The sequence below is a fragment of the Mustela putorius genome, unplaced genomic scaffold, assembly GCF_011764305.1.
Source record: "Mustela putorius furo isolate JIRA1106 unplaced genomic scaffold, ASM1176430v1.1 tig00000056_pilon_pilon_pilon, whole genome shotgun sequence".
NCBI lineage: Eukaryota > Metazoa > Chordata > Mammalia > Carnivora > Mustelidae > Mustela > Mustela putorius.
This window is the reverse complement of record NW_025421263.1, coordinates 3,988,841-4,014,925: the sequence shown is the minus strand read 5'-3', so window position 1 is coordinate 4,014,925 and position 26,085 is coordinate 3,988,841. Positions and strand designations below refer to the sequence as shown.

Genomic DNA, 26,085 nt, shown 5'->3' with positions numbered 1-26,085 from the left:
CTCTCTCACTCATCCTTCTTGTGTTCCCACTCTTGATGTGTCTCTCTCTGTCAAATAATAAACAAAAATAAAATCTTTTAAAAAATAAAATAAAATAAAATAGAACCTTCTTTCTGCATTAGAGTACGGTAGGTAATCCTATGGCTCACCTCCACTTTTCCTCACAATTCTCCCAAACTCCACCTGGCTAGCATTTTTCTATATATATATATATATATATATATATATGCTAAGTATACTAAATATATTTGTATTTATATATAGTTACATAATTCTATAGATGTATAGCTATATAGTTTTATATGAGAAGAATATTGAGAATTGATGAGCTAATTTATACATTGTCACTCCTTTGTGAATTACTCTAAGGGTCTCTCCTAGAGACGTTTATTCATTTGCTCACTGGTTCATTCATCCTTTCATTTTGATGCTTCCTCTATCAGACATGCTGTTTTCTAAGCTTATACACTTCGTGCTAGATAGGTTTATGTTTTTCTGAAGCCAAGAGATTGCCCATTGATCTTTTTGTGCCACAATCAAGACTCATGCTTTAAAAATAGAGCTCTTTGAGTTTCTGTGTTCATCTGGTAAGAAAAATGTTTTGGAGAAAACTGAAAGGGGTGTGGTGATGTCATGGTTGTTTTCTCTTGTGGGTTTATCTTCCTGTTCTGTTTCTGGTTTTCTAAGTTTGTTGTTGGTTCAAAGAACATTTTTGTAAAATGTGCTTAGGCACCAGGAGAGAGATATTGAACTGAGCCTTCATCTCTCTTATTCTCTGTTTGTTGGGTTCCTTTGATGTGGGCATGAGGCAGACCACACTGTTTTGAGTTTTAAAAGAAGGAAACACAAGAGTCATACTTATTAATAGCTCTTTTTATGTTTTTAATCCCATTTTATGAACTGTATGTAGTTTTTTTTCTTACATTGTTTGAAGTATTCTCCTTAGTAGCATGAAAAAAGTAGCTCTTTAGCTTTTGTGTTTGTCCTATTTTTTACACCGAAGCAAACATTACTGCTAACTCAGATTATTTTAAGGTGTCAGATTTCAGACATTTGTGTTGGTCATTTACAGTAGCCCATAACCTCTTTTGCTAGAACTAGCTGTGGTTAAATTCTTCTGGTTTACCTCTCTTTATAGAAGCAATTTAATGATACAAAGAAAAGTCAATTAAAGATCTAAAGAGTGTAGCTTATCTATTCAAGGCAGAAAATGGAAGCAAGTTCATCCTTTCAAGACATAATTACTCAATACCTATTATATACCAGTCACTGTTTGAAGTATTTGGTATACATCAGTCAGTAAGACAGATAAAAATTCCTGTTCTCAGAGAACTTAACGAAAGCTTATATTGCCTTGCCTATTATCTGTTCTATGTTTAGTTGTGTACACAAACAAGATCCAGGTTTAGAATTACAGAAGAACAAGTAATTAAAAGGGTAACTGAGTGAGTTTAAAGGCAGCTATTCCTCCTTGTTTGGTTCTAATCTTTTGTTTGTACAGGATGTGTGGATTTTAACGTGGGCTGTGAGTAATATAGCAGACTCTGTTTTTCTTTATTTCAAGGGCAGATCTTTTTATAATGTTAATTTTAAGCTCACATTTCATGACATGTAATGATTCTCATAATTCTTCATGATTGCCACTTTACTACATTTAGAACGTTTTGATATGTAACTAATAAATTAAAACCACATCTCATTCCATAAGGGATGTAAGCCTTCTCATGCCAAAACAAACAAACAAACAAATAAATAAATAAATAATGACTTCCTTTTATTGGTAAGAGGCTAAAATTACTCACAAAACCTAATCAGTATGTGTTGCTTTTGTAGGAAACAAAAGCATATTTGGGAGTTTTCTTATTAATTTTTCCAGTATAAGTTCACAGATTTTTGCGAACACCATAATTCAGCTCCCTTATTTAGTGGAGAAAGAAATTGAGGGTGAAAGGGATTCAGTGAATTGCCTAAGGATACACAGTGAGTATATGGCAGAATTGGACTTAAACCTTTTCCTGTAACCACCATCTGTCCCTTATTACTCTGTCTCGGATGATAACATTTTTCAATATCTTTTCTGTCTATTGCCTATTTGAGCCTTACATCAACTTATGGTATAGGTAAAGTAGATGCTTTTGTGTCCATCTGCAAATTAAGAGAATAAAGGACTTCAAGTCTTAAGTGACTAGCTGAGGGAAACAGTAACAAACCTGACACTTGAATTTACCTCTTAAGACTTCCCTTTTAAGGCTCCTTCCATTATTATGCTTTTTTTTTTTCCCTTTTAAACTAAACACAAAGCTAAGATAGAGTTTCATTGTCTCAACTAAATATGATAGAAAAATGTTCTATCATTGTGGCTTCTTGTATAAGCCTCTCTGAAATACCAAATTATCTCCTGGTGTATTTGCTCTTTTCAATTGGCTGCATAAAATTTAGTGGAATCTTCCAAAATGGATATGTTTTTCTTAAGAATCCTTTTCATTGTCATTATGAGACAAAGTTTTCAGTCCATTCCATTCCTTTCAGCCACTACAACTTAGTAACCCAGATTTGTGTATGAAATCGATAGCATAATGTCACTTATTTACTGAGTAAGTTTCTATATTTTCACAAACTGAATATAGGAATGGCATCATGAAAACCAATAACCAAAAAGGTATTGTTATGGACAACCCATAGTTTTGGGTCTGTCTCTGTTTTTGAGAAAACCACACTTACAGACTCCATGTTTGGTGATGATTATGATTCTGTGTGTTTGTTTGTTTGTTTGTTTGAAGTAGGCTCCATGTCCAGCATGGATCCAAGTGCAGGGATTGAACTCAAGACTCTGAGATCAAGATCTGAGCTGAGATCAAGAGCTAAATGCTTAACCAACTGAGCCATCCAGAGGCTCCTTGTACTTGTATTTGTTCTTAACTATCCCATAGTTTATAAGTCTAGTGGTGACACACAGGTTATTTTCTGTCTATGAATGACCACCTTGGTTAAGAGCATCTCATCTTTTTCAGGATATTAGAGTTTGAAAGTCAGTATTGCTTAATTAATAGAATTATATGTATGCTAGATTTTAATTAAGAGAGGACCTTTGAAGGGCATCTTGGTTCTTTCCATAGTTTGGCGACCGTGGCCATTGCTGCTATAAACATTGGGGTACAGATGGCCCTTCTTTTCACGACATCTGTATCTTTGGGGTAAATAGCCAGGAATGCAATTGCAGGGACGAATGGATAAGGAAGATGTGGTCCATATACACTATGGAGTATTATGCCTCCATCAGAAAGATGAATACCCAACTTTTGTAGCAACATGGACCGGACTGGAAGAGATTATGCTGAGTGAAATAAGTCAAGCAGAGAGAGTCAACTATCATATGGTTTCACTTATTTGTGGAGCATAACAAATATCATGGAGGACAAGGGGTGTTAGAGAGGAGAAGGGAGTTGGGGTAAATTGGAAGGGGAGGTGAATCATGAGAGACTATGGACTCTGAAAAACAACTGAGGGGTTTGAAGTGGCGGTGGGGTAGGAGGTTGGGGTACCAGGTGGTGGGTATTATAGAGGGGATAGATTGCATGGAGCACTGGGTGTGGTGAAAAAATAATGAATACTGTTTTTCTGAAAATAAATAAATTAATTTAATTAAAAAAAAAAGAAAAGAAAAAAAAAGAGAGGACCTTTGTCTTTAAGTTCTTTAATTAGCTCATCAATTAAAAAATATTTTATCCCAACACTTTTCTCTATTTAAATAAGAAATGACAAGGTAAAGACATAGGCAAACATTATGCACATTATAATTGGTATGTACAAACCCAAACACTCAGTAATTCAAGCATAAAATAACCAGAGCTCATGAACAACCAGTAAATGAATCAACTTCTATTTTTCTAAAGTTAAAGTTTGTCCCCTGCACTGGTGGATAATGATAATGTGCAAGTGTCATGAAAAAAAATGAGAGCCAAGTAATCACTGTACCTTAAAATATGAAAATATAAATCCATAAATTCTAAACTGACAAATATATAAGCAGGGAGAGCTATTCATTTTATTGACCATCTTCACATTTATTACATATATAAATATGCACATTTATAAGAAACATATATTATAGAGCTATATATAACATTTTCTGGCCCCTCCACTTTAAAAAAAAATATTTATTTGAGAGTGAGAGAAAGCATGTAAGTGGTGGGGAGGGGCAGAAGGAGAGGGAGAGAGTTTCAAGCAGAATCAAAACAAAATCAAGGGAGAGTTTCAAGCAGAATCCAGGCAGAGCATGACTCAGAGCTTGATCCCATGACTCTGAAATCATGATCTGAGCAAAAACCAAGAGTCAGATGCTTAACTGACTACACCACCAGGCAGCCCTTGTCCCTCAATTTTTAATAGACACCTCAGTTTATTAAAAAAATAATGGATTCAGAAGGACTTAAATGTGAGTAATAAATCCATTAAAATCCTAGAGGAGAACTCAGGTAGTAACCTCTTTGATCTTGACCACAACAACTACTTGCAAGACACATCCTATGAACTATTGAGACTTTGTCAAAATAAAAAGCTTCTGCACAAAAAGAGAAGGGGGTCAACAAAACTAAGAGGAAACCTGGGAGAAGATATTTACAAATGACATATCACATAAAGGGTGGGTATCCAAGAGCTATAAAGAACTTATTAAGCTCAAAACCCCTCAAAAAATAATAATCCAGTCAAGAAATGGGCAGAAGACATGAACAGACACTTCACCAAAGAAGACATACAAATGGGCAACAGACACATGAATAAATATTCCATGTCATTGGTCATCAGGGAAATACAAATGAAAGCCACAATGAGATACCACCTGTATCAGTTAGAATGGCAAAAATTAATAAAACAGGAAACAACAAATGTTGGTGAGGATGTGGAGAAAAGGGAACCCTCCTACACTGTTGGTGGGAATACAAGCTGGTGCAGCCACTCTGGAAAACAGTATGGAGGTTCCACAAGAAATTAAAACTAGAGCTACCCTATGACCCAGCAATTGTATTACTGGATATTTACCTCAAAGAAACAGACATAGTGAAAAAAAGAGGCATCTGCACCCTAATATTCATAGAAGCAATATCCACAATAGCCAGACTGTGAAAAGAGCCAAGATGTCCATCAACAAATGAACGAATAAAGATGTGGTTTATATATACAAGGGATTATTACCCAGCTATCAGAAAGGATGAATACCTACCATTTGCATCAACATGGATGGAACTGGAGGGTATTATGTTAAATGAAATAAAGTCATTCAGAGAAAGACAAGTATCATATGGTTTCACTCATATGTGAAATATAAGAAAGAGGGCAGAGAATCATAGGGAAGGGAGAGAAAACTAAATGGGAAGAAATCAGAGAGGGAGACAAAACATGAGAGACTCTTGACTCTGGGATACAAATTGAGGGTTAAAGAAGGGGATATGAGTGAGGGGAGTACAGATCAGAATATCTAAGAGCCTGAAATGTTTGTTTTTAGAAGTAGCCCAGGTGATTCTGATGCAAGTGGCCACAGGATATCTTTCAAAACCCTAAAGAGCCCTAGGACTTAGTAGAGAAATCTTAGACACCTAAGGAGGGCAGATCACTGGTGAAATGCAAGGAGCTGTTAGGAAAGGCTGACAAAAAGTCAGCAAACACGGATATAACCAAAGGAAGGAATCTAAGACCAATCAAGGAGCATCATGTAGCCAGTAGATTGTAGGAATCAAGGACCATAAGGATGGAGACAACTTCTGGTTGCTCATCTTTCATCTGGTGGTGGGGGTTATAAAATACTAGATGATTCTCACCAGAGATAATATGCTTTTAAATAGCAGTGTGACCATAGTACAGATATTTATTTTATTAGATTTCACAATTTATGTTATTGTGGTACATTTTGCTAGTAGTTTGAGTATTTATAACATTTTTAAAAAGATTTTCTTTATTTATTTGACAGAGAGATCACAAGTAGGCAGGAAGGCAGGCAGAGAGAAGAGGAAAGCAGGCTCCCTGCTGAGCAGAGAGCCTGATGCAGGGCTTGATCCAGGACCCTGAGATCAGGACCTGAGTCGAAGGTAGAGACTTACCCCACTGAGCCACCCGGGCACCCCTATAACATTATTTTTGTTTGTATCTTGGGAATCACATGTTCAAACTGCTTTATATAGATAATTTCTATAAAGCATGATATAACTTAATTTCAGCAATTTATTGACTTAAACACAGGTCTCCTAAATATATTCATTTGATGGTTCTAAAATTTCTATTGATAAATATCCTTGAAACTTTTTATATAAAAATCCCATGTTTAGAGAAGAGTTTTGGGCAGTTGTTTTTCAAGACACACATATTTAAGTCCAGTCTCAATCTTCACAATTATATCCATTTCCTATATAGGAAGGTAGTATATATATTTTTGTAACAAACATATCTTCTTTTTCTGGATATCTATCTATATCTATATCTATATCTATATCTATATCTATATCTATATCTATCTATATATATTTCTAATTGCAAATTAACATGTGGTCTTAGTCCATTCAGGCTGCTCTAACAAAATACCACAGACTGGGTGGCTTAATAACAGAAATTTATTTCTCATAGTTCTGGAAGCCACAAGTCTGAGATCAAAGTCTGGCCAATTCAATTCCTAGTAAGAGCTCTTCCTGGCTTGTGGACAGTTACCGTCTCTCTATTTTCACATGGTAGAGAGGGGGTGAGCTCTCTGATGTCTCCTCTTCTGAAGATGCTAATCCTATAAGATCAGGGCTCCACCCCTATGATTCCATTTAACCTTAATTACTTCCTCCAAGGGCAGCCATACTGGGGGTTAAGACTGCAACATAAGGATATTTAAGAGATGAAATTCAGTCCATAGCACATATGCTCGTTAGAACTATAGGAATATAAGAGATAGAAAATTAACTGTCCCATGAGCTCAACCTATAGGAGATGATCTCTCTTGATTGCTGTTCAGATCCTTCCATGTTTTCCAGGATGCATATTTTTCTGTGTGTGCATGTGGGGGGATGGTGTAGGATACAAATAAAGTATGTTAGTGTTTATGATTATACTTTACATATTTTTCTGTATTTTTCCCATATAAAATGTAGCATGTAAAGTCTTTCTAGATGAAAACATGTATATTCATTCTTTCTAGATGCCACATTAATATTCTATCATATTAATCTACCACAATGGATTGAACCATTCATTTTTTTTCTCATGCTGTCTCTTTAAGGGTGGGAACTCAGTTTCCCCTCACCCTCCCACCTTCCCAGATCCCATTCTAATTTTTTAAAATTCCAGGTTTTAAGTTCTACTGGTTATAAGAACCCATGAAAGTCAGCTCCTCTGGCTTTCAAAGCCAAATATTATGGGGATTCATCCTCCCCAGGCAGACTTTCTGGGGTGGGGGTCTATTTCTCTTTCCTTGCCGTCACTGTCCCTCCCTCCTGCAGACAGTTCATGAGTCTGTTTAGTTCCAGATCATGTCTCAGTACTTCCTGCCACATCTCTTATCATTAGGATACTAAATTATTGTTTATATATTTTCAAAATGTTGTCTTTTGATTTTATTTATAAATCATTAAGTAGATTAAGGAATACATGAATAAATAAGAGAGATCAAAACTTTAATTAAAATACCTGTTAAATTTATGATAAGCATGTGCACACAGGCCACTGTGGGATCACAGAAGGTGTATCTAAAACAAAGTGGAGGGTATATGAAGGTCACCTGCACCAGGAAAGTCTTGAGCTGTGCTTCAAAATGTGACCAGAAGTCAGAGAACATGAAGAAGTTGTTCTAGGAAAGGGGTACAAGCAATCTAAATGGAAAAGAGTAAGGTCTGTCCTGGAATTCATAAATAGTTCACTGTGTCTGGAACCAAAAGGACTGTACAGAGATAGGCTATGGAAGTGAAAAGGGCTCACTTACCAATGACTTGGTCAATGATAGAAAAGGCATTTGAACTTCACCCTGAAACCCTGGTGAGGTACCGACATGTCTAGACTTGGATTTTAGGAAGATTATTATAATACAAGTATGAAAAACGTAAAGAAGGAGACCTCTGAAGTCGGAAAGACCAAATTGTGGTCTAGTGGAGGCAGACAAGGTGCCTCCTTAGTGCAGTGGGCAATGCATCAGTCTCATGGTTGAGGCAGACATTAACCTTTTCATTGTCATAATTATCAAGAGTGGAAAATGGGTGAGTCTGGTGGTGGATATTAAGGACGGCACATATTGCATAGAGCACTGGGTGAGGTGCATAAGAGAAATTTTAAAATATTCTCTATAATTGGAACTGAGTCAACTCTAGAAGAATATATACCCGGAGAGCAGGGATGACTAGGGGTAGAGGGTCTTTACATTTATTTCTGGAGGCAGACACTTTTGCATTATTTGAATTGTTTTTTTAACCAAGCATAGACTTTAATAATAAAGAAATTTTAAAGCTCATCAATAACAGATGGTAACAATCTGACATAGAAATTTCTGTGATAATCATTGAGTGCTTGGTGGATCACCAAATCAGTATGAACCCAAATTTTAATAAGGCTGCTACACCTGGTATAATAATACTTGGTTACACTAATATTTTACAAGTATTCTAATAAACAGTGTTTATACTCTTTTTTTGTAATAGTCCCATTGTAGCTGGAACCATGTGTTCACTGATCAAACTTGGAGCGTGTTCAGGAGAAATGAACCATGAACGAAAGGACTTAAAATAATGTTAGATAAAGAACGGCTACAGAAAATGGGGACACTCTGCCCAGGGCAGGCTGGACAAGATATTTGACCTCAGTTACTGATGGTGTGTTATGCCAAAGAGAAGTAAAACATGTTTCATTACATTCCTAATAGAAATAGAAATAAGGGATTAGTGCTGGAAGAGGACAGATTTGACATAAAAAAAGAAATTGAATGGCTATCCTCTTTTTTATGGCTAGAAAGCCAACAATTCAGATGTTTTGGCTAGCTTCTCATAAACTGACAAAAATTGCTGTATTCCTTCATTCAGCTTATAGTTACAGCCCGACTGTATTATGATAGATCCCACAAAGTTCAGCTACATTTATTTGTAAGGAAATTCATGTGATAAGTTTGCGTGGTTTTTTCTTTCTCATTAAAAAAACTAACACATTCATTTTTGAAATTGGCTATGTTATATCTGTTTTCATGTTTTCAGATTAGCACATGAAAGGGTGGTGTTCATAATATTAAATAGTTGGTTTTCTCAGCATTACTGGATCCTTCCCCAACTTAACCATTCATACTTTCTCTTCTCACCCACCCTATGTACAGAAGCCTAACTTGCCACTCTTGTCCCCATAGTTTTAGCAGTTTTTTCCTTTTTAAGATTATTTATTTATTTAGAGAGAGAAAGAGAGAGAACCTAGTGAGCAGGGGAGGGGCAGAAGGGGAGAGAGAGAAGCAGACTCCCCATTGAACAGGGAGCCCAATTTGGGGCTCAATCCCAGGACCCCAAGATCATGATCTGGGCTGAAGTCAGTTGCTTAACAGACTGAGACACCCAGCCCTCCCATGCCACCCTGTACCATGGTTTTAACACTGATTCAAGTTTTCTTACCCACAGCCATCAACATTATATCTTCTCATCAACAAAGATGGAGCCAGCTAATAAAGAGGCCTGTCCTACACCATCTAGTTCATGTCAGGTGTCAAATAACTCAGAGGATGACATTTTAGTTTCATTCCGTATATTTAGGATCCTGATCCCTGCTCAGATTGTGATCACCCTAAAATCCTCCATTAGCTGAGATTAATTTGGATTATGGTGTATATTCGGCCATCCCATCACCCTGGGCTGGTAATATGGTTGTTAAGACCTAACAAAGGAAACACAATTTATGTTTACTGCTGAACTGATATACTTTCAGTATCTCTAATATTTAAGCTCTGGGGAAATATTACTTACCTGGTGGAATTTGGACCATAATTTTGCAAATATGCTCAAGCTCTTGGATTGGAAAGTAGATGCATTAGGGTTCTCTAGTAATGAAACCAATAAGAGAGAGAGAGAGAGATAATAAGAAGATAGATAGAGGTAGATGTAAAGAGATTTATTATAAGGAATTAGCTCATGTGATTATGGAGGCAATCAAGTCCCAAGATCTACAAGTGAGTTGGTCAAATGGAGATCCAGGAAAATCAATAGTGAAGTTCCAGTCTGATGCTTGTAATCTCAAGATTTAGGAAGAGCTGATGTTTCATTATAATTCTGAAAGCAGGGAAAAAAAACTACTAATGTCTCATTTTGAGACATGGGAAATTGCCATTTGTCAGGGAAGTATCAGTCTTTCTGTTGTATTTAGGCCTTCAACTGGTTTATGGAGCCCCATCCACATCAGGGAGGACAATCTGCTTGAATTAGTCTACATGTTTAAATATTAATCTCATCCAAAACACAATCACAGAAACATGCAGCATAATGTTTGACCAGAAGTTTAGGCACCCTGTGGCCCAGTCAAGCTGACATAAAATTCACCCTCACAGTGGGGTTAGCAGACCCAGGGTGACTGTTGCTCATCAGTGTTTACTGCATGTTCTCTGTTTTTCAATTCTTTTTCTCTCCTACCCAGGAATTATTTACTTAACGTCAACTCTTAGTCATTTGGAATCAACTACACTTTTGTTGATGGTCTGTGCTCGTGATGGTGGTGGGCTCACATCTGTCATTAATGCTGACATCACTATACACATTCTTCAGACAACTCTGGCACCCGCTGAATTTGAAAGGCCTAAGTATACTTTCTCAGTTTATGAAGATGTACCTGAAGACAGTCCTGTGGGAACAGTGAAAGCGAAAGAGTCCTTGAGTAAGTATTTACTTCTTGTGCCTTGTTAAAATCCATTATTGGAACACTTCCTGTGTTTTTCTTAAGTTGTGTGATCATGACTAAATCTTTTCCTTTCTCCATGCAGAAAGAATGGAGACCACACGATCTGTGGCTCACTCTCTGTACTTTCAACATTATTTCTATCCTACAATTTTTCCTAATCAAAAAAGTAATAGATACTTTTGAAAAGTTTAAAATAGAGAATGATTATAATGTAGAAAGTACACATCTATAACCTACTCCTCCAAACACACAAATGTGCATACACACATTTAAAAAAAATTTAAATCTTCTTTTTTTTAAAGATTTTACTTATTTACTTGAGACAGAGAGAGAAACAGAGAGAATGAGCAGGGCATGGGAAAGAGGGAGAGGAAGAAGCAGAGACTCCCCACAGAGCAGGGAACCTGACGTGGGACTCGATCTCAGGACCCTGGGATCATGACCTGAGCCGAAGACAGATACTTAATTGACTGAGCCACTCAGGCACCCCACACTTTAAAAATTTTTTGTGAAAAGGGGAGAAGGGTGGGGGGGTGGGTAAGTCTGGTGGTGGGTATTAAGGAGGGCACATATTGCATGGAGCACTGGGTGAGGTGCATAAACAATGAATTTTGGAATGCTACAAAAAAAGAAAATTAAATTTAAAAAGAAACTAAAAAAAAAGAAAGAAAATACATCCTGCTATATTTGTCATTTTAAAACTTTCCTTTACCGTCCACTTTATTTATATATTGAGGACAGTTTTCCAAGTAACTGGACATCATTCTGTTTCGTTAAAAAAAAAGTTTGCATAGTATTTTGACTTAGATATAAAGATATTTTCTTGAAACATTTTCCATTTGCTATTAATTCGAATGATTTATACCCATTTTTTTGTAGTCCAAATAATACTCAAGCAAATATTCATATACGATTTATGAGGGTTTCTCAGCAGGGTAGATTCCTAGAAATGAATTATTTGTCCAAAGATCTTGTTCTGCTCTCAGTCCACTTCTTCTCTGTCCTCTTTTCCTTCTCTTAAACTCTGTGGGGGGTATTTGCCATTCGTAGGTAGATATCATTGAGAAGCACCAAGCATAACCTTAACTCGGCTTCCGCAAATATGTAAAACAGGCATCCAAATTATTTTCTGAATATCTTTCCCTTTTACTTAATGCAGAATGATTGAAAGGAAGAAAGTGAAACCTGTGCCTTGCTCCTTGTCCATTGGGCATTACCTTTGTCTGCTAATACATCTTGACCATGGTGTCCACCTTTTGTAGATTTTGGAGTGCTGAGGAGGTTATGTCATTGCATTGTGTTTTCCATGGATGTAGTATATATCTGGAGTATATATGTATATATATACACAAATATATATATATATATATATATATATGCACATATTAATGCTTTTAAGTTTTCAGTGTTTCCAGTAGGTTTATTCCAGTAAGTGTATAAGGTGATCACTTTTTCTTTCTGTTTATTTTTTTCTTTTCCTTCCCACTCTTTTTTTTTAGATTCCTCAGAGCCAATTTTTTACAGAATCTCCTCTGGTGATCTGGACAGAAAGTTCTCTATTCACCCATGGCTGGGTGTCATTCGAACCCAGAAGCCTCTGGATCATGAAACACAGCCTGTGGTTGTGCTGACAGTGCAGGCTCAGATTGGCAGCTCCCCGGCCTACAGCAGTACAGAGGTCAACATAACTGTAATTGATGTCAATGACAACCACCCGGTATTTCCCAAAGCCTCTGATGCCGTTAAAATACCTCGGACCACATTGCCCGGCACAGCCTTGTACCTCGCCCGTGCACAAGACAAAGACAGTGGGCAGAACGGATTCATCAGATACACGATTGCAAGCCAGACTCCAAGCATCTTTGCCATCGACGCTGGGCTGGGGGCAGTGTACCTCAATGAGAGTCTGCGAAGTCCAGTGCCCCAGAAGTGCACGCTCGCTCTGCTGGCCCAGGACCTGGGCATCCCTCCTCGGGCATCCCTGCTAGTGCTGACAGTCGTGATTGAGGAACAGGAGCAAAGCCCATCCTTGACGTTCGAAAACTTGGTCTACCAAGTGGAAGTCAGCGAGTCTCTCTCACTGATGACCCAGATCCTGCAAATACAGGCTTTCCCGCTTGGCCCACAGTGCACAATGTCGCGCCTCTGGTACGCGCTGGAGCCCAGCACGGACTCCTCTGTGTTCGGCGTCCGCCCTGACACAGGTTGGATTTATTTGCGGCGACAGCTTGACTATGAATCCGCACAGACATATAATTTTAGAGTGTTTGCCTGGATCCCGGAGGACAGATTGTCGCAAAATGTGAGCACTTCAGTAATTGTTCATGTCCTGGATGAGAATGACAATTCCCCTACCTTCTTGCATGATGTGTTGTTTTTGAAAGTCGAGGAGAGTCCTGTTCCCCAAGGGGTAATAGGCAAAATTACAGCAATTGACAGAGACTCGGGAAAGAATGGACAGCTGTCATATTTCCTTTTGTCTGATGGAAAATTCTTCAAGATGAATCCTAAAACAGGTAGCATTTTGTAGCTTCCACTTACTCCTTTAAAGTCGAAATGAACTAAACTCAAGTCTTTTCGTGATAACATTACAAACGTGCGGTTTAAAATTAGTTTCTAGTAGATACCTTATTCAATTAAAGAATTGTGATTTTAAAATGGAAGACAAAATTGAATAGAATTTTACCTGTAATGGTTCACACTTCTCTTGCCTCACACTGGCATATTGCCAATATACGGTTCTTATTCTCAATTAGAGCTACAATCAGAATTGGACTGGAGAAATCCCTGTGCAGAGTCTGATTATCCCCCTGACCATTCTACTTTACTTATAGATGTTTTTTTTTTAAAAACCCAAATAATGTTTTATAAACTATAAATGTCATCAATGTAAAGCTAGAAAAAAATCCATTAGTTATAATTGCAAAATCACTCTATTGATGTCTTTCTCCATTCTCATTCTGATAAGGCAACCATAGTGAAAACGGCAAATATTTCCACTGAATTTTTTCTCCAAGTCTTCATTATGAGTTTAAATATTAAAATTATATTGCATTTTAAAATTTATAGTGCAGAAATTTACAAGGATTTTAATTCTGCAACCACCTCCAAATGAAATATGTTCATACAGCAACTGTATAGCTGAAGAAACTTGAGATTCAGAGAGTTCAAAGAACATAACCTGGGGCTCAAAGAGAGCCCCAGGTTATGGAACTGGAAGGAAATAAGAGGAGGCCATCTGTAGAATGTGATTGGTACCCCCTGCCCCATAGTGGGACAGAATTTGAATCCAGTACTGATGAACTTCAAGCCTTTTTTCTCATAAAGGGCCTGCTGTGCGAATTAGAACAGGTGCCCCCTCCTCCAGCAGATGGAGCTTTACACCAGAGTACGTGACTGGCCAGGAAGGCTGCGAAGTGTTCAGCTCCCATTCACTCCCAGGCTGGGAAGCCCTCTGCAGGGCACAAACTGCATAGCAGTGCAGGATGATTTGTTTTCTTGTGCTTTCCAGATGCTAGGTAGTTTTGTAGGTCTTCTATTTCCACTTGGGACTTAAAAAAAAAAAAAAAAAAGTTAAAGTATACAGTTCGTTTCCCCCATGATTTTCTGTCTCCTACAATTAGTACAGTGCCCAGCCTCAGAAGACCAGGTGTCCTTTCCTAGAATTGTCATATGGCACGAAGCAAGTAGCTGAACCTCAGAGCTCAGTTTCCTTACCGTGAATAGAAGAGATAATTCTTGACATGCTCCCTGTTTTTCTCTGAGGGGGAAAGAGCTAAAGTCTGTGAAGGGGCTTGCAAGACTACATTCTCACAAACGATTCCCATTCTCCAGGGCTGGGTACAGGGTGACCACACAGGGGTCGAGGGCACTCTTCAGAGCATGGCAGTCCTGCCTGTCTTCCACATTTCTACATCCTGATGCTCAGCAGTTGGCATGGTGTCTGGGACTAGCTCTCCTGGAAGCCTACGGCGGCGTCCCCCATGCCCAGGTCCAGGCTGAGCATTGAAGTCTTTTCTTCACTGACTTTCTAACTGTGGCTTGCCAATCAGAGTTGGTTCATCAGGTAAAAATCTGCTTGCTATTCAGGGTTTAGGGTTTTCAGAGGAGAAGTACAGTTTGGAGCTTTAAAAATGCAGTTGTTGGATATGTGATTTTTGTTGCAGATCACACTTCTCATAAACATTTATATAAATGTAGTTTTTAAGTAGATGGACATAGTAAATATAGCACATTTCACCTCAACAATTTAGCAATTTACCCAAATATGAATTTTCTTTCTTTGGCTTCTGATTTCACTCTTTGTTTTGTTCTACACACTTGTCATTTCATTTGGATGAAGAGGGCAAAACCAATCTTAGAAATGGTAATGTTAGCTGGAAGTTACTTCATATTGACTTTCTCACAAATAGATATTTCCATAAATAGTGAGGGAAGTAATGGCTGGTGGCACTCTGCAGCAGGAGCTAGGCTGTCTAGAGAGACCGTGTGGCCTCCAGTGGTCCTTGGCATCAGGTAGAGGCAGCTATGATTTTATGGCTGAGTCTCCATGGCTGAACCATGATGGAAGTTTCTAGAAAACAGTGAGGAAAAACATGGAAAATAAGGCTTGCAAAACATTGAGTTACTATCCATGGTAATGCAATGGATAGTGGGAAGTCACTATCTATTGCAACACATAGGTTTTGCGACATAACAAAGAACTATTTCCATAAAAACTAAACCATTGCCTGTAGAATGAATTTGATTTTCAGGAAGGTATTTTGGCATTATTTTAAAGTAATGATAACAACTGTCACATTTGTAATAATGCACAGCTTACAAAAAACTTTAAAATTTAGAATTGTATTTGTTTCCGATAGCCCTAGGAGGTATGCTAGGGAGATGTCCTTCCATGTCTAAGGTAGAGAAATTGGGACCCAAACCCTGAACTTTCAATATCAGAGCTGAAGTGCTTTCCATTATTCTGTGTGGCAATATGAAGAGGGATTTGCTATAATTTTGAATCTTCTAAATTATTACTAAGTTCCCATGAAGTATTTTATCATTTACTTTTATAAATTCATTTTTTAGTTCAGATGGTGGATGGCAGACAGCTTGAAATACAAAGAATGACAAATTGGAGATGGCATTTTCAGGAGAAACTTCAGAAAATTTAACAGTAGAGCCAAATTGCCAATGTACATCAACTTAGAAATGATGTATTTACTCTGAGTTTTATGCCTGGTTTTCCTTTTTGTGAGTGAGCTGGGATGGGGTCATTCTAGTACCTAGTGACAGCCTCTTGTTCTCTCTGCTCCCTAGGTGAATTTATTAGTTGGGTGGCATTGGATCACGAGTTTCAGGTGCACCACCAGGTGACTGTCCTAGTGACTGATCATGGCTCCCCGCCACGGAACACCACCACGGTGGTTTATGTCTCAGTGACTGATATCAACGATAACAGGCCATATTTCCCACAGTGTCTCCCTGGAGAGGAGCTGCACGTCAAGGTTTGTGGAGTGAAGTCGTCTTGCAGTGATTTTGTAATAATCCTAGTCGTTTGTTTGGAGCACCATCTTGTGGTAAAAAGTGTGAATTTATCAAATCAGTCTCGGTGTGGCAATGCATAAGTCTCCAGAAGATCTAAAAATTGTGTACATGTCAAAAAAAAAAGAAGAAGAAAGAAAGAAGAAGACCCCTAAGTAAAGAATAAAATAAAATGGTTATATGTGCAATTTGGGATCACACATCCAGTTGTATGATAATGTGGTTTTTCCTTTGTACGGAAACATAATGGTGCCCCACTATCAGTAATGCTCAGACGTGGATTGTTTTCCCACTAATTTGCATGCATCTCTTGGTGCCAGAGCTCCTTATAGGGAACTGGTACACGCCTCTAAGCTGGTGAGTTAAATATAGGGGAACATCTGTAGCTCTCAAATAGAAATATGTGCAACCAGAGACTATAAAATTTGGTCTTTGGTAGCGCCTGCCGAAATTTCTAATTATATTTATATGATTTCCTCTTTTTCATTTCCATGTTTTCTATGTTTTATAGTATACAAAATAAATTAGAATATTTGTTCATGTACATAATTAATAAACATATCTTGGAGGTATTTATACTTTTTTAATGAGTGGGTTATATGTGTATAACCCAGCTGTTGTTTAACAGCTGTTGCTCCAACTGAACTGGACATTCAAATTGTGCTCAGATATGCATATTGAACAACACAAAAAAGGACTGAAACAGTTCATAACTTTAAACTATCTTCCAAAGCTGTATTTAAAGAAAATCCTACCAAGGCATTTTTAGAGTATCATTTTGATTTTCACTTACATCATTAAAACATCCCATGGTAGGGTAGCAGGACTCTATACTTGGGAATTCAACTCCCCATGTACATTTCAATATTCCATGAAAGTTCCTGTTAACTACTGAGGTATGTTACCTGTATCAGGTGTGTTTCCTGAAATACAGGCTTATATTTATCTTTAGCATATTTTTGACCTTTTAAAACATGAGAAGATGCTAGAAATTCTTAAAATATATCCAAAATCTATGATTAGTCAATTTGATTTTTTCTCAAGATTAGTTCAAATGCTGCAGATAATTTGTTCAAATTGAATTTGTCCAAATTTGTTCAGATTTATAGTATTGTTTCTTTTCATGGATTTGCATTTTTATAACTTTTATATGACAGACATTTGGGTTACAGGTGGGTCTTAACACAGTTTTTAAAAGTGCTTAAGTAGCAATGTGTTCTTTCACTTAAAGGTTCGTATTTCTTTCTAAAATTTCACTGACCAATTTTTAAGACATTTGTTTTAATGACAGGTTCTTGAAGGTCAGCCAGTAAATATGTTGGTTACAACTGTGTTTGCAAAGGATTTCGACGAAGGAAACAATGCAGAAGTTGTATATTCAGTATCTTCAGGTAAAAGTCGCCCTTCTTAAAGGATTAGGAGGTTTTAAAATTTCTTCTTTTGTCTACCAACTCTCTACTATCTTCTGGGAAAATGATTAATGTTGAGAATAACACCAGGTACAAACAAAATACATTTGTGATTATCTAGAATCACCTTATTTTTAAAAAATGTAAAAGTTTAGTGTAAAATCATAGTAGTTTTTCTGTGTCCTAAATAGAAACCAACCAACCATACACATTAAATGGATAATGTTCAATAATCTGAAATAAAATCAACCTTTATTGAAAGTAAAGTAGTAGTGAATCAAAATTGGTATTAAGTATAAAGAAATATGATAATGAATGCCAAACATCTATGGATCTCTATGAAGACTAAATATTCTTTTTTAAAAAAGATTTTATTTATTTATTTGAGAGAGAGAGAGAGAAGGAGTGAGAGGGCATGAGTTGGGGGGAAGGCAGAGGGAGAGGGAGAAGCAGACTTCGCACTGAGCAGGCAGCCCGACATGGGACTGCATCCCAGGACCCTGAGATCATGACCTGAACTGAAGGCAGAGGATTAACCCACTGAGCCACCCAAGTGTCCAAGAAGACTTAATATTCTTAAGGTCAGAGTAAATCATACTTAGAAAATGTGACAGTACATGTATCTGTATGTATGTTGGAACTTCATTGGGAAAGGCTCATGTTTATGTTTTTCTTTTAGAATGCACAGGCCTCATATTTGTTCTGGTGATTAGCGTTAGTTGGCATCATATTTTACACCAGTTTTAAATATATTTTTTGCTTTTTCATGTTTGTCATGAAATGTGACATGTTATTTCTTGTTACTAATGCTTTCTCTTTTTCTCAAGAAAGAAAAAAATTCTTTTTTAAAATCACTAACATTTTATTTATTTTTTAAAGGATTTATTTATTTATTTGACAGAGAGAGTTGTTGTGGGGGGAGGCAGAGGGAGAGCAGAGAGAAAGAATCTCAAGCAGACTCTCTGCCAACCGCCAAACCTGACAGAGGGCGGGATCTCAGGACCCAGAGATCATGACCTGAGCTGAAACCAATAGTCTGTCACTCAACAGACTGAACTACACAGGAACCCCCCATAAAAATCACTAGCATTTAAAAACTGAAGCAGATTTTCAAAAATCTCACTCACCATAACAGAGAAAAACCATAGGGTGTTGGGGCGGATTTACTGTGAAGTAATGAAGTTTAAGTTTCGGGTCCCTTCACTTGAGGAGCTCCTTTGGGATTGGAGTAATGGGCAGTAGACAATTTGTATTTGTAACATTGTCGTATTTTTCTTAAAAGAGAGTCCTTCACATTATCAGGACCAAATCAGGACCATCCTGTTAAGAGCATAAGGAAGAGCATTTCAAAAAAAAGACATTCAAGACCTTTATGTAGGAAATTACAAATTATTCATGAAAGACCTTAAAGAAGAAAGATATAAAAAGGCCTATAATGTTCATGCTTGGGAAAGTATAAGATCTGAAAGGCAACATATTCAGTGATAATGAGCCTGCACACACACACATACACATGCAAACACACACAGAAATTAATATATTGAGACATAATCCTGAAGGAATTTCCTAGAAGAAAATAAAACCAGGCTATATATTATTCACAGATATATGGACTAGAAAGATAAACCACCACTTTAGAAAAGAGGCTAGTTACAGGGAAGCAGGAGGGGAATGAGATTTGGGGGTAGACCCAGTTCCTCTGCTGTACTTATACTATGTTATTTATTTAAAACTTTTGAAGACATTCTGGGAATTGAGTAATTTGGAAATGTTTTCATGGTTGTTAATCATCTATTTCCAAATATTTGAAATATTGACTTTTTCAAAATTAGCTTTGAAAATGATACTTGAGGTGTAGCAATATAAAAAAGCAATGGTAAAAAATAAAAATAATAATGGTGTATATTATGTTAGTCATACCTTTGCTTTTACTTCATCCAATTGCTAAATAGAAGCAACTACAAAATAAAAGAAAAAATAGAAAGGTAAAAATAAATATAATGTAGGATGCCTGGTTGACTCAGACAGTTAAGCTTCAGACTCTTAATTTCAGTTCAGGTCATGATCTCAGAGTCGTGAGATTGAGCCCCACCCAAGTTTAGTGCTGTGTGTGGAGTCTGGGATTCTCTCTCTGCCCCAACCCTCACCACTTGTGCTCTAAAAACAGAGAGAGAGAAGAGAAAATAAATAAAAATAAATATAATGCAAAAAAAATACATGTATAACACTTATGAAAATTCCAGTAGGGGTGCCTGGGTGGCTCAGTTCGTTAAGCATCTGCCTTCAGCTCAGGTCATGATCCTAAGGTCTTGGGATCATGCCCCACATGGGGCTCTCTGCTCAGTCGGGAGTCTGCTTCTCCCTCTGCCTCTGCCTCTCGCTCCACTCTCTCTCTCTCTCTCTCAAATAAGTAAGTAAATAAATCCTTAAAAAAAATAAATAAAAATAAAAAAATTTCATATAGTATTCATGTAAGAATAAATAAATGGCTCAAAGTGTAGAAATCACAACTAATAGATTTACATAATTTCTTGCTCTATCCTCTAACTTTCTTAAGGGCAGGAGTTCTTTTTTATTTGTCTTTATATTTCCTATGACTGGTAAAGTGTCTGTTCTGTGATAATGACTCATCAAAATGGAACAAAAGAATGAAAGAGAGCCACTAACTAACTCCAGTCTTTGTCAAGAGTTTTTTGGGTTGTTTGAAGTGTTTAAATTGTATTAAAGAATATAAATATGTTATTTAACAAAAAACCCATATAATCAATTTGATTAGAAGTACCAGTATGGAGACCCCTGAGCGGCTCAGTTGGTTAATCATCTGCCTTCGGCTCAGGTCATGATCCCAGTGTCCTGGGATGGAGCCCCACCTCGGGCTCCCTTGCTCGTGGGGAAGCCTGCTTCTCCCTCTCGTCCTGTCTGCCGCTTCCCATGGTTGTGTTCACTCACTTCTCCATCAAAAAAATAAATAGAATCTTTAAAAAAAAAAAATAGAGGTACCAGTATGAACTTATGACATTTGTTAGTATGTGCACTGAAAAAGGCCAGAAACAATGACTGGCCTGGAAACACCCACTTAGGTTCAGGATATAACCTCCCAATACCATGTTCCACCAGAAGGAACCAGGAGTCCTTGAAGAAATGGCTGACTCCAGGTCTTGGACAGGAAATCTTTACAAGATGAGTCTGTGCATTTTGTTATACCAGATATAAAGGGCTTACTAAAGACTTCTAGGATCATATTAGAAAAGTTCAGGAATCAACTTTAAAAGAATCCTGAAGTTCAAATATGGGACAATTTGAACATAGAGAAGAAAAATAATGGCAATAGGTTGAAACCCTGCTAATGTGTTTAAATTCACGCTTAATGATTCTTAAAACAGAGGTAAGCAAACCTTTAATTATCATAGTTGGAGCCCAGGAGGAGGATGGTAGAGAACCACTCCATTATTTTGAACATTGTTAAATAAAAGCTTGGCATCAAGTATTTATCCTGACTTTCCTATAATGAACTGTTCTCTAGGATCATCAATAAGTAGAGATTCATGTTGAAATATATCCAGAAGAAATGATAGGGTTTCGGGGATTTGCTTCCAAGGAGGATGGTAAAGGGGAATATGGTAAAGGGGAAGGTTGGTCATGAGTTGATAATTATTGAAGCCAGATGACAGGCACAGTCATCTCAATGCAATCTCAATATAAGGTCAATGTCATCTTTGTGCAGAGCTCAGTATATCATCCTGTCTACTTTTACATATGTTTGAAAATTTCCATAGTAAACCAGTCAAAAATCAATTATGTTTCCTGTCTATATTTTAGGATTATTTTATGTTCGTACACTCTGAGAGCCTAAAACAAACAAATCTTCAAAATTATCACAGATGTATGTAGATTCGTTAATTCTTTCTGCATTGTCAGTTAACATCAATTTCTTAATCTGTGTGTGTGTGTATAGAAGACAGTTCTGATCACTTCAAGATTGATGCCAACAGTGGTGAAATAAGAACAACCACTATCCTTTCATATACCTATAGACCTTCCTACAGGATAACCGTAACTGCCAGTGACCAGGGACAGCCTCCTCTTCAAGGCCAGGCCGTCATTAATATCCAGGTAATGTTCTGAAAAAATGCTCAACATCACTCATCGGAGAAATACCAATCAAAACCACAGTGAGATACCACCTCACACCAGTCAGAATGGCTAAAATCAACATGTCTGGAAACGATAGATGCTGGCGAGGAATCAGAGAAGGGGGAACCCTCGTGCACTGGAAAATGGTATGGAGGTTCCTCAAAAGGTTAAAAATAGAGCTACCCTATGACCCAGGAATCGTACTACTGGGTATTTACCCTAAAGATACAAATGTAGTGATCCAAAGGGCCATGTGCACCCGAATGTTTATAGCAGCAATGTCCACAATAGCCCAACTATGGAAAGAGCCTAGATATCCATCAGCAGATGAATGGATAAAGAAGATGTGGTATACACACACACAGACACAAACACATACACATACACACACTGAAATGTTACTCATTTGGTGAAATCTTACCATTTACATCAACGTAGCTGAAACTGGAGGGGTAATTATGCTGAGCAAAATAAGTCAGTCAGAGAAAGACAATTGTCATATGGTTTCACTCATATGTGGAATATAAGAAACAGTGCAGAGGATCATAGGGGAAGGGAGGGAAAACTGAATGGGAAAAAATCAGAGAGGGAGACAAACAATGAGAGACTGGTTCTTAACTGTAGGAAACAAACTGAGGGTTGTTGGAGGAGAGGTGGGGGGGGTGTGGGGTAACTGGGTGGTGGGCATTAAGGAGGGCGCAGGATGTGAAGAGCACTCGGTGTTATATGCAACTGTCAAATGACTGAATTCTACATCTGAGACTAATGATGTATGTTTGCTAATTGAATTAAAAAATATCCAGGTAATGTTCCATCATCAACATATAGTGTGAAAAGATGTTCAGAAGGTTTTTGTTAGCTTTTTATGTAAATGTGTACAATGAAGATAGCTTAAATACATGAATGCCAATTTTAGAGAACATTTCAATTTCAATTTAAACTAATTAAATTTTATTTTTATTATTAAATATTATATTATATATTAATTTTATTATTAAATTTAAATTTAATTTAATTTAGAGAACATTGCAGATTTATTTGTCTTTTTATTATCACTTGAGAAATGATTAGATCCCAGCAACTTTTAATTTTAACTTTGTATAGTTCCTGACAAGATTATTTTACTTTTATCACTACATAGACATTTATGTTGCTTTGCTTATGAAGAACAAAAAAGTGTATTGTCTTTTACTTTTTCCTAATCACAAGGACCTGGTAAATTTGTGGGAGAAACTTGTATGTAAACAAGGGTCAATAATATACCATGTAGTTCTCTGTCATTATTTTTAAATTTAGAGAAGTCACTTGAGAACCATATTTAAAGGCTTTGCTTTAATCATAATGAGCAAACAACTTGTGGGAAGTCTTCATTGTAGGAGAAATTCACAATCACCAGTCAAAAATGAGATGATTGTGCATAGCTAGATTTCTTTGTTCATGCACATGATAATCACTAATATTAATACAGATATGTATAATAATCAAAAATATATATTCCTAAGAATTCTGTTTACAAATTATATTCTTTACTGATTGAGGATGTGTGGGTTAGGAGAAAATTCTATATCGTAATATTTCCACATCTCTGGTTTCAGATAAACAAAGATACATGATACATAAATGTGCACAGATGTTGTCATTATGGATATATTGGTGTCTAGGATTTAGAGTAATTCGAGGAACTATCCATCCCACATTCTCATTGAAGAATCACAAAGCTACAGTTCAGTTTAACTATAGCATGGTCTCACCAAACCCCATTTCACTCATTAGAACAAATAGGGAGGTAGAAAGTTCTGTATTTTCTTATCTCCTAGATGTTATGAAATTTTCAATCTTCAGAGATATACTGGAATTATACAATAGAAAAAGACATTTTCTCACCAATTAACATATGTGTATCATACAAATGGAAGGAATTAGCTTCAAAGCAATGTCATCACGTCTATTGGTTCAACTCTTAAAAAGGACCCAAATCAACAACTCCTTTTCCTTCTTATTTCAGGTGATACCACTATCTCAAGGGAGAGCTCTAATTTCTCAGAATATTAGACACTTAGTTTTACCCGAAAACTTAAAGCCTGCAAAAATAATGAGTTTGTTCAAGTCACCTGATCACCTTCAACAACATCATAATGGAAAGATACATTTCAGCATTGCTGAGGATGACAAGGATGGTCACTTCGAAATTGACAGCTCAACAGGAGACTTGTTCCTTTCTAAAAAACTTGATTATGAAATGACATCTCATTACCTTTTCAGGGTGGTTACTCAAGACAATAGCAAAAGCCCTCCCCTGAATAGCACAGTCTTCCTGAATATTGATGTGGAGGATCAGAACGACCATTCCCCATCTTTCCAAGGAGAGCTCATTGTGATAAGTGTCGAAGAGAATGTCCCTGTAGGAACTCTGGTGCATGTCTTCAATGCCAAAGATGGGGATGGCAGCTTTTTGAACAGTAGAATTCAATACTTCATTGAATGCCACCACCCTGAGATGAGTCTCTTTCTCATCCACCCCTCATTCGGCACATTAGTCACTGCATCCCCCCTTGACAGAGAGAGGGTTCCAGCTGTCACCCTGACGGTCACTGCATCAGACCAGGCTGTGAACGTGACAGACCGGCGATTGCAATCCCTGATGGCAAAGGTCATGATTTTGGATGTAAATGACCACAGCCCCACTTTTATGTCTTTCCCCATTGCCCACATCAAAGAGGATGCCACGGTGGGCTCCTTGGTGCACCACATAAGTGCTCAAGATCCAGATGAAGGAAGGAATGGAAGAGTAACATACAGCATCCTCTCAGGAAATGAAAACATGGCGTTTACGCTGGACGAGTCATCAGGTACTGTCTCTCATTGTCAGTTAAAGTCTCTGATCACTGGCTCACATTTGTCTACTTCATTTTCCTCTGTTAAAATGACAGTTCTTGAGGTATATAAGCTTTAAGGAAATGTAACTTGCTTTACTGTTTAGCTCATGTAAATGAAAGGCCCAGGGGTTGTACTCAGACAGCCGCCTGTAACTGACCTATTTGTTAATATTGATGATGCTTTGTTGCCAGCTTACATTTCATGGGATGAATATATACTAGCAAACTTCACTGCTCTGCACTGTAGATCTTCACAGGGTAGGAGATTGTACCAAAGTGAATCAAGGCACAGCATGTGTAATCATCAGCATTATCCAAAGACTTTAGAACGGAAACTTATCTTTGAGATCATACAAATATCCATTTGTTAGTAGTTGGAAATACTGTATTTTTAAATGGTTGGATTGATATGGGCATGAGTACCTTTACTTCCCACATCAGCCATAACATTTTATTTTTGGCAGAAACAATTATTCACAGTCCACTTTGTAGAAATGTCACTCACTGTCACTTCACTTGCTTTGCTATCACCATGTTGCCCGATAACGTCTACTAAAAGTTTTATGCATTTTGATGGAAGGCTACATGAATGCAGTGTCATTCTTATGAAATTGGTAAAGAACACCCTCACCCTGATTTTCAGGAGATATAGAAGTCATTTTGCATGAGTCTTAGAAAAAACATCTCAGATGTGTACCATTTGGCCCAACTGTTCATTAAGAACATTATTTGGAATGGGGCTGAATGTATAGGATTTGGAAATCATGATTCTAGGATGGCTATATATGGTTGGAAAATTTCATCAAAATATTTATTAAATCCTGTACATATGGTTCCATTCTGAGGCATGCATGACCACCAGCTAAAAGCCCAACTGACAGAGAGATAGTCCAGACCCAGCTGCTGATTTCTGTGAGAGCTGGGGTCTCCAAGGACCTGTTTCAACAATACTTAAAATGTTTTCCAACATGGCTAAGGAAAGTCTATTTCAGATTGTTAAAGTAAATGGATAAAATTAGAATTGTGCCTCAGTAATATAGTTATCATGACTCTGAACTGTACTGGCTGTTTCAGTTGAGATATTTTTCAAAGACATAAATGATATGGCCTAATGCATTCAGAGGAGACAGGCTATTTTTCTTTGTGAAGCTCACATTTCTTAAAACACAGTGAGTTTTGCACCAACTTTGGCTCTGAAGTGCAGAGGGATCAGTACTGATTGAAAAACTACTTTATAAAATCTAAATCTGCAAGCT

The 26,085-nt window shown here is 37.2% G+C and overlaps 1 protein-coding gene across 1 annotated transcript in view; it reads left to right on the top strand.

Annotated features, from left to right (window-relative positions):
* Positions 1–26,085, top strand: part of DCHS2 (dachsous cadherin-related 2) — a 131,858-nt gene that overhangs the window by 21,888 nt on the left and 83,885 nt on the right. Inside the window, exons 4-9 of the mRNA XM_045088000.1 lie at positions 10,621–10,857; positions 12,381–13,397; positions 16,186–16,373; positions 17,702–17,801; positions 21,775–21,932; positions 23,959–24,802. Of these exons, the coding sequence (XP_044943935.1) occupies positions 10,621–10,857; positions 12,381–13,397; positions 16,186–16,373; positions 17,702–17,801; positions 21,775–21,932; positions 23,959–24,802 (2,544 nt within the window). The remainder of the gene's footprint in view (positions 1–10,620; positions 10,858–12,380; positions 13,398–16,185; positions 16,374–17,701; positions 17,802–21,774; positions 21,933–23,958; positions 24,803–26,085) is intronic.